General features: G+C 42.2%; 1 protein-coding gene across 2 annotated transcripts in view; it reads left to right on the forward strand.

Annotated features, from left to right (window-relative positions):
• Positions 1-10,000, forward strand: part of LOC138010883 (trichohyalin-like) — a 52,689-nt gene that overhangs the window by 22,234 nt on the left and 20,455 nt on the right. The window contains exons 10-19 of one of the 2 annotated variants that reach the window (XM_068857902.1): positions 674-877; positions 2,014-2,204; positions 4,251-4,443; positions 4,595-4,772; positions 5,497-5,655; positions 5,908-6,102; positions 6,643-6,823; positions 7,822-7,945; positions 8,474-8,664; positions 9,332-9,620. In XM_068857902.1, the coding sequence (XP_068714003.1) occupies positions 674-877; positions 2,014-2,204; positions 4,251-4,443; positions 4,595-4,772; positions 5,497-5,655; positions 5,908-6,102; positions 6,643-6,823; positions 7,822-7,945; positions 8,474-8,664; positions 9,332-9,620 (1,905 nt within the window). The remainder of the gene's footprint in view (positions 1-673; positions 878-2,013; positions 2,205-4,250; positions 4,444-4,594; positions 4,773-5,496; positions 5,656-5,907; positions 6,103-6,642; positions 6,824-7,821; positions 7,946-8,473; positions 8,665-9,331; positions 9,621-10,000) is intronic. The other variant, XM_068857903.1, reaches the window with a different exon arrangement.

Genomic DNA, 10,000 nt, shown 5'->3' on the forward strand with positions numbered 1-10,000 from the left:
ATGTGATCGTTAGTTGAAAAAGGACTATTGATAAACACTGGACCATCGAAACAAGCGGCTAAACAAATGCGATTTTTTCGTAATATATAAATAGTTACCCTTCACCAATATTGAAAGCTAACCTGTTTGGACTTAAATACTGTGGATCAGCGCCATTCGAAATGGGTGCTTAGACTTAAATACGGTGCACGGGACTATTACATTGGTGGGCAGACCTTCTCTCTCACTAAAGGAAAGGAAAGGAACTTCATTTAAGTGTCTACTCTTCTAGCGCTGTAGAGCGCTAATCGGGGACACTGTAAATTGAAACCAACACTGAAGTTAACGCAAATCAAATTAAATGTTCCTTTTGAGGAGAGGGGAAAACCGGAGTGCCCGGAGAAAAACCTCTCGGTGCAGAGTAGAGAACCAACAAACTCAACCCACATATGACGCTGAGTCTGGGAATCGAACCCAGGCCGCATTGGTGGGAGGTGAGTGCTCTCACCACTGCGCCATCCCTGCACTATCACTGCATCACCTAAATCGTGTAATAGTCACGAGATGTCCAATATCCTTCTCGTCTATCCCTTTTAGCATTAACCGTAATGTGCTCGTGAAAAGGCACGGAGCTCTCTCCTAATTGAGGCCAGTAGTCGGCAATCTTTTTTTTTTTTTACCTTTTTGTGTGCAGAGGATATTCAAGGCTGGCAGGATGCTGTTCTTAAGGCGCTGGAGAAGAAACACCGGGCAGAGCAAGAATTCCTGATGAGTTTGTTACAAGATGACAGCAGTAAAGGCATGAGAGAAGAGGCAAGAGCCGTTAGCGAAGATGATAGAATGAAACGACTCAGCGAGTTAAAGACAAAACGAGAAGAGCTGGACTTTGGGGTCAAAGGTAAATTTATTTTTTTCATAAAGTCGTAATTTGAAGACACGTTTTTCGTGTGTTCAAGAACTTATTTCAGTATTAGGGCCAAAGGCACCTTTTACACGAATGCGGATTCATTTGTAACCGCATATCTTTCGATGCGGGTACGCCTTCTGTTTACACGACACCGATCAAGACTGTTCGCGAAACCGGGTAAATTTGAAAACGCTGCCAAAAGTGGAGCGTTTTCAAAACGATACGGTTTCATCTGTCGTGTAAACGGCGAAACCGCATCGATTTGAATACGGTTACTAGTTTGGCGCGAAATTTCCATTGTTCGATTCAAATGGTGAATTAGGCACGTAGTACAGGGCTCGCTTCTACCATCACGACTCTAGTATTTGTATTTCACTGGAATTTATTGTTCATTTCACACTGAAGATGGCAGAGGCAACTGCCGAAACATGTCTGTAAAACTCAAGAGTGTCGTGTTTTTCTTTAAATTGACTTTGATTTTCTGCCGTGATTTTTCTTTCCGTGTAAACACTGAAACGGTGTCGATGTGAAACCGCGTTCGTACAAACGCTGCCTATAAGAGAGGGCCAAGGAAAACATGGGTGTTTTCGCTGGGCCATGGGCAGTGTCAAGCAAGCCTAAAACAATCCAAGCTAGGTTGAACGGGACTCGAATCAGTGCTCTACGAATTGAGCTATCAACACAACTGAACGCTGGTCATTTGCGAGCTCAGGTTATACGCCGAAAGAGGTGAACATTTATAGGCCCGTTTAAACGGTTTCGAAACCGTTCGGAACGGTTGCTGAACGAATGTTGGTCAAATGTTGGACGCAAAAACAAAGCTGTGCGGAGGCCGTTTAAACGGTTCCAACGTTGCGCCAAAAAAAGGTTCGCGAAATTTGATTGCGAGGAACTAAGAACCAGTCAGTCTCTCTCGTTCAGATAAACTACACCATATTGACTTTTGCGGCCTGATGTGAGCATGCGTGTTTTCTACAATAGACCATTTTACAGTTGTAGCTAAGTTACCTAGGAGAGCTTGGTCACTAATGTAGCTTAACAATTCACCATCTTCGTTCTGTTGTTGCGAAAGACAAAATTGTCTTTTAAGGTTCCCAAATCACAGTGAGCCCTTCTGTTGTTTTTAGCGGATCAAGGTTTTCACATCGATATCTTGGACATGGCGGCTGCATATAAGTTTGAAGTTCAGCGGCTCAGGCTGACCAATCAGAAAGGAGGCGATATAGATGATGAGGCTGTCACGGTGTCCATGATGGCTGACTTACAACAAGAGCAGGACAAAGAAAGTGAACAAGTTCTAAACCAGTTACAAGAAAAGGTTAGTTATAAAAAACAGCTTTTCCCGAGGAGTTGTCTCCTATTATGATGGAAGTCAGAATTAACAGACATATTGTGCGGAGACCCAAGATTGACCGCGATGTAGTTTAATGTTTATTACTTCTTTCCTCTGCTTAAAATGACCTAGGATATAACCTAACAATTGTTTGCCTCAATGATAATATATGGACGTGCTATGGTATGCACCATTGATAACTTGCGTAGACGGTGCTGTACCCCACCGTACTGTACCATACCACACTACACCATTCATATACCATACCATACCATACCATACCATACCATACCATACCATACCATACCATACCATACCATACCATACCATACCATACCATACCATACCATACCATACCATACCATACCATACCATACCATACCATACCATACCATACCATACCATACCATACCATACCATACCATACCATACCATTTCATACCGTACCATACCATACCATACTGCACTGCACTGCACAGCACTGCAGTGTATGGACATACTCATATGCGCTTGGCAACAATGAGAAGCGAAAGAAATGTTTTTGATCGAACGCAACATTCTTAGGTCAAGGGGTATCTAAAATTGCAAGAACGGACGTTCTCCATTCCCTTCTATTCCTTTCCCGAAATTTCCGGTATTAATCATTTTTTGGTCATATAGAAAAACAATTTTTCCAAAAGGCGGCACCTTCGCCCAAAAGTAATTGCGGTCGTCTGTTTTTGTTTTTCAAATGACGGCTTGTCTAAATACGTGATGTGATTGGCTAAAGGCACTCAGGCGAATCTCGCGGGAAACAACATGTCAGATATTTAGGTAATTTCTTATTACACGAAATTCAGTCACGGTGCGCAATGACTTTTGGTAGAATGTGGGCCTTTAAAAACAAACAGTGGATACGTCTCATTTTGCAATAAAACGCTCTTTTTCAAATCTAAAATAATTCTAGTCAGCGATTGCAAAATTCTTTTGAAGCTTGCAACGCCAAAATTAAACTATTTGAATTTGTTTATTCACTTTTTTGGTTTCGCTGTTGTAGTGGTTACACAGCAGAGCTATGCTCTAGATAGTCATGTTGTGCTCTGTAGCTGCAGAGGTCAAATCGCAACACTGAGAACTCCATGCCTTGCTCTTTGTGCGCAGTGTATGGGTTCTTGAACGTCCCACAGAACAAATGAACAAAGGTTGTGAGACGTTGTCCACTTTTCATTTTATTTTCCCCAGAGGACTTGAACGTCTTACCGTTTCAAAATGTAATTATAAAGGCAATACTTTGTCCTCAGTTATTTTTTAAGACCCTGGGTGTTGGGCCCACCTGTGCTCGAACCCATCGCGTCGTACTGTGGTCCGATACTCAACTAAGGGGTCCAGAAATTCACGCAATAGGCCATTTCCGAGTTCATATCTGCCGCCTCTTCAAAGTGAGTCTAAGTGCGAAGTTTTTCTTATGAAAATTAGTTTTCATTCATATGTAAGGTAGTACTAATTACAATCACAAAAACTTCGCAATTAGACTCGCTTTGAAGAGGCGGCAGACACGAACTCAGAAATGGCCTATTAGAGGCACGCGGATTTCAATAAGCGTAACGAAGTGTCCCCTTGCTCTTCTCCCCAACTTCACGTCACTCTCGTTTGGGAATACAGTCAATTTATGTCACAAAGTGTCTCCTAAATTCATGTTTCCAATTAAAGTAAACAGTTGCATTTACCAAATGAAAGTAATGCATATTGATCGCTTCTATCTTTTAGCTGCATTTAACCTCACCAAAAAAATAACGCTAAGCTCTTACCTTTACCTCGTTGCTAGAAATAGGTAGCAAATGCTTAGACTTAAAGGGACGACTCGTGTTGGATATCATTTCAAAAGTGGACTTGCAACTGAGAGTAAACCATGGTCGTCCCATGTCGCCATCTTGTCCACATCCAGGCTCTTCATTCCCCAGGGTGCTGCCATCTTGAATTCTGTGACGTCATCCACCGCAATCGAATGATCCCTCCGGTGGGTGGTTAATGCGTTTGTTTTCTCTATCACAGAACCAAGCAGAGCTTGCTGCCTTGAAACTAAAGCAGGAACAAGAGCGTCAGGATGGCGTCGTTGAGAATGTGGCGACTGTTTTGTTAGAATACGATGGAACTGGATCTGATCAGGACCTGATTAACGCTTTGGATAAGAAATACGATGCTCTTAAAGACAAACTCTTGTTGGAAGCACTTAAAAAGCAACTAGGTAATGCAAAATCTACATGGCGGCTCAGTCCGTGTTGTAACTCCAGCCCTGCTCAATTTGTTCCAGTCCTTAAGACCGTTTTTTTTCTCGTGGACGATTTTGTCCTAATTTGTGGCGAAACGTACTTGAGATGTAACTTTCGAATTTTCAGGGGACGCTGAATGGGCGACTTTGTCGGAGCAAGAACGTCAAAAGAGATTGGTCAAGCTTAAGTTAGAAGAGAGGCGCATGCGGAAAGAAGGACAAATGGATGAACTTCATAGGCTGCTCGGAGAAGGGTTTGAGATGGATGCGAATTTGAGGAAGCTTATGGGCGAAAACAAGGCCAGGTTTGTGTTCTCCAAAGAGCGGTGTTGGTGCAGTGGCAAAACGTATAGCATCGAACTTAGGTGAAACAGCTACTGTTTGTCCTAAAAGCATGAAAATTCGCTTATTTTCACTTGTCTCTCTCTCTCTCTCTCTCTCTCTCTCTTGAGAAGTTGCTTTACACCTGTAGATAACAGGGGAGAAATGAGCCAAAGTTAAACAAGGTTCTTTGATTTTTGGCAAAACGGAAATTCGGTCCTGGCTTTTGGCGGTTCCGGTAACTACAATTAAATATGATATCTGTGTCATCGCTACACTTGAATTTTGTAGACAAATGTATGAGGATTGCTTGATCACGCTATCCGGCTTTCTCTACTGTCTTCGAGAAGACCTTGATTATAATGCTTGCCTCATTCAGTCAAGGAGGTATAGCGACATTTCTTGTTTGCAAACATTGACGTCACGTTGCTTTTGATATTCAAATTTGCCAACCACGGAACAAAAGAGGTCATTGTTTCAATAGCCGATTAGGTTCTGGTTGGCATATTTAATAGCGGTGGGTGACGTCACGAGAAATATCGCTATAGTGGCCGACGTGAAGATTTTACTTCTTTGGCCACATTGCACTGTCAAATAAGAAACCTTTTAAAAGTGTATTTTTGAAATCCTTTCCTACTTACTCTTCTTTTAAATTGTAAAAAATGCAACTAGTGCAAAATAAAATGAGTTGAACTTGATCTGCCGCAGATACGAGGAAAAGTTAAAAGAGCGTTTAGCAAGAAGGAGAGAACGTCTGGCTCAGGGCCTGCCTGCAGATGATGAAGATGAAGAGGACATAGAAGATGGCGAGGCACAAGGAGAACAAGTTACTGACGTAAAAGCCATTCTGGAGGATCTAGACAAAAGGTAAAATGGTTCTTTCTTTTAAGGATACTCATCGCAATAAGTGAGCAAGTTAAGCACCGAATTCGATGCTGGAATCAAATGTTTGCAGATTTCCCTAGGGTGCCGACCCCCCTCGCTCCCCCACATTGCTGGTATAACTAGGTGTAGCTGCAATTTTGTGACATGCGCGCTTACGTACTCCACCCAACTGCTTCCCTCCACCTATCAAATCTGTTAACCGTTTGAGAAAAACCTCTGTCGCCTCCGTGTTAGGTACGAGGAAGAAAAAGATGCTCTGATGAGTAGATTACAAGGACAGGATGAACAATTCATGAACGAGAGGCAAAGACAAGCAGAGTTGGCAAGGCTGAAACGAGAAAGACTCAGAGCAAAACAAGAAGACAAATTTACTACGGCGGCGTTGGTGTTGGGACTCGCTGAAAAACAGAAGGCTGCTGTCGAGGAAAGGTAATTTATGCTGGTTTTAGAATTTATTAATCTTTTTTTTTTCCTTCAAGACTTAGCTAAAGGTATTTTTAAGGAATTCCAGTTGTTTACTTTCTTTCTAAAAACCATTTTTTCAAGCGTTTTCACTGTTCCTCCACACTAGAACGCTCAAAAAATTGCTTTGTTTCTAGAGGAAGTGCACTTAGCTGTCAAGCTAGTTCACATGCAGCCCACTTTTAATAACCTGAAAGAAACTATTCCAACTTAACGGAAACATAATTAAGACCCCGCAACTGGCAGGAGCCAACCAGTTGGCTTTTTACAAAGCGTTGATTCCAGGACAACCGGTAAACAAATGTTCATTCTCCCAACTAGTACCATAGAGCTCTTTCTTGGGTAGTTATGAGAATTCAGGGTTAGGCTGATAATAATCTTCATTCTCAATACCTGTCTAACTGATATTTCATTGAGATTGTGAAGAGAATTTACATACCGATCACTCCAGGAAGTCAAAGGGCTAAGGAGTTTGGTACTAATTTTTTGTTCTTCTCTTTCTCTAAGACGTCGTCAAGACCGTCTAAGACAGGAACAACTCGCGCGTGAACGACTTGCCCAGTTGCGCAGCCGCAGAAAGGCCAAGGAAGCAGAGGCCGAGGATAAGCTGGTGACTGATGGTGACATAAGTGTGTTGCAAGAGGCTGCGGTGAAGGCGCTGGAACACAAACATCAAGATGAACGACAGGTTTGAGGAATGTCTTGCCTGTAATTAAGCCATTCAGTTCCAGTAGGTTCTTGAAATTGAAGCAAAGACCTATTTGCTGGAATGAATGAATGAATGAATGAATGAATTAATTAATTAAAGAGTGAGTGAGGGAGTGTGTGATTGTCAGCAGAGTCAATGAATGAATGAATGAATGAATCTTTATTCATTGCACACGTCGAGTGATTATAGGAGTTACACAGGTATATATTACAACAAGGAAATTGAGAAAGAAATAGATATTTTTTTGTAAAAAATTAAAAAAAAGGTGCACAGTGGCCAAAGGAACTGAGGCTTTCGAGTTGGCCACTGCATATTGGAGATGGTTACAAGGTCTGAGTTTGTTTGTTTTCTTGTTTGGTGTATTTATAGACGCCGTTCTGTCTCCCCTGGTTTTTTTAGACTCTCAGTGCAAGGGCCCGTTTTTGAAAATCCCCCCAAAATTTTTCGGGCCCGTAAAGCTGTTCGTTTAACTGAGATCCGCTCATTCTGAAAAAGTGAACTTTGAACATGTTTTGAAGACCAACAATTGGCGACAAAATTAGTTCAGACAGTTTGGCAAAAGAGCACACTGGCAACGGCACTTTCATTGTTTTCAAAGAAAAGTAGTCCAAAAGTAATTTTCCGGGATACCCCTCCCCTCCTCCCTAATTATTGTTGTACCGCTGTTCACAAGGTTCGTAGAAAATAACACACCATTGTCCCGTGGGTGAGGGGGAGGTAAGTATTTTCGCGCCGAGCTTGGATAGATGCCAATGGATAATAGTGTCTGAACAATTTTGACGCCGATTGAAGAAGACAAAACAACTCCAGAGTTTCATGACTTTGGACGTTTTCCTTTTCAAGATGTAAGACGATTTATGTCACACGAAATACGACCGGCCAGGCGTCGAACCCGTGAGCCAGTTCGAGTCTCAACCGAGGCTGTCCGATTCTCAACCAACTGAGCCAACCCTATGTTTCGTTGCGTTGTTTTTTAGGCATTTCTGGAATTTCTGCAGCAAGAACAACCGGAGTTAGCTGAAAGTGCATCAACGATGACTCAACAACAGCGAGAGATCTGGCTGCAAAAGATGAACACCAAAATTGCCAGACTCGATCCAGGTATAAATAGGAATAAAACGCAAACAGCGGTTACAAACATTTGAAATGCATAACTTTTAATAAAATTAAAGTTTCGTATGTTACAACATACATCATCAGAAGTCATTATTATTCAGGTAGTATGCTTAGTCCATTAATATTCCTTAGAGATTCTTTGGCCTGACCACGTAAAGAGGTCGAGACTTTGTCTGAAGAACCATTGTGTTTGCGGCGCAAGAATACTTCGTTGTCATTTCACCTTCACGGTGGTCATGTTGATGATCCCCTATAAAGAAGTGTTTCGCGTCTTGGTGTGCATGTGCGAACAACCGTCGGTGGGACTGGAAAGAGAACAGGTCCCAAACTGGTTTACTCTATTCTTGTGAAAATATTTTCTTTTTTGCTCAAAAAAGATGGTTGCTGATCACATCACGGAAATAATTTTTCGCCAATCATTGAACCAAACGAAAAACTAAACGGAGACAATTGCGAAGCCATTTATGACATTGATTGCAAACTGTTTGACCACTTTTTTTTTCAATCTCGTAGCAGACAAAGACGCTCGCAGCCATCTACTATTGGAAGCTGCGGTTTACAAGGTTGTTAACCGACAGAAGTATTTGGAGATATCTCAAGATGGAGCCGTCCAGAAAGATGACGTCATTGTTTCTCTGATGGCGGATCTGCAGCAAGAACAAGATCAAGAGAGCGAGAAACTGGTGAACGAGATGCAGGATAAGGTATCTGTGCCTTTACTATGAATTTGTTTCCTTGGTGACTGTGTGACGTCATGGCACATGCCCAAAATGACATAGTAAAATAGCTCAACCTTCGTGTTTTGTTTTAGTTTGAAAGACAATTCAAGAGGCTGGATTTAACATGTATGCTTGACTTGGCTTTGCCTATGCTGGCAATGATCGATTGCCGCTGAATGTAATTTTGTTATGTAATGTCTGTGCGATATGTAAACACAACAAATCCTTGAGAATCCAATCTGGCAAGCAGACAGATTCACCAGTTGTATATTATTTATAAGCTCATGAAGAGGATAGTTTCCAATAGACTGCCATCAGTCCCTTCTAAGTCAGTCAAGCCGCCGTCTTTAGTCACGCAAGCGAACCGAAGGGAGAATGGGGAGAGAGCTTTCAAGTTTTTCCCCCGAAAAGTGTCATATTTTCCTTGACGCTGAGCTAGCTTTCTTTTAATTGGCTTTTACAAAAATGGGCGTACCGAAACTCTCAAGGGAGGCGTTCTATAAATAAATCTACTCGGAAAAGGTTTGACTCCTTGGCCAACAATGGGAGATAAGAGGTTTCCCTTGATGAGCTCCTTCAAAGGTTTGTTGATACGAAGAAGTCAAACGTTTAGCCAATTCGATGATTAAGCGGCCTTTCTTTGATTGCACAGGATAAAACAGAACTTGTTCAGCTTCAAGAAAACATCTTGCAGTCGCGTAAGGAAGGCGCACACGAGAACATGGTCAAGGTCGTAACTCAAGCAGAAATCTGGGGTGACGCTAAAGAGCGTGACCTGTCACAAGCCTTGCAATACAAGTTTGATGCTCTCAAGGACACCTTATTGCGTGACGCGCTGGTACAACAGCTTGGCGTGACAGAATGGGCTGCCTTGTCGGAAAATGATCGCAACACCAGACTTGCTCAGATGAAGCTAAAAGTGCAGGCGCTGCAAAGAGAAGGTAGAATCTTAAATGTGTAGGGGATACACGAAGAGCCACATTTATCTGTAATATATGAGATGACTAAGGACACTTTCCATTTAACGGAACTGACCGGCCACACCGAGCATTTGGAAGGACTAACTCCAAAACTCATTCAAATTAACACACTTCTAGGATGATATATACTCCTCCAGAAGAATGCGAGGGATTATCATGCAAGTGTTCTTCAAATTGTTTCATTTTCTTTGCAAACAGAAGGGTCTGGCCAGCCAGTTCTGACAAAAGGAAAGCGCCTTTCAGTAGCCTTACAGCGAGTAGTCAGCGTCGAAGTGAAGAGTAAGCTTGCAAAGACCATCTGGACAACAGATGAGCCTTAAAAAAATTTGCACTTGAGGGGG

This window comes from Montipora foliosa, chromosome 7 (genome assembly GCF_036669935.1).
Source record: "Montipora foliosa isolate CH-2021 chromosome 7, ASM3666993v2, whole genome shotgun sequence".
In the NCBI taxonomy this organism is placed as follows: domain Eukaryota; kingdom Metazoa; phylum Cnidaria; class Anthozoa; order Scleractinia; family Acroporidae; genus Montipora; species Montipora foliosa.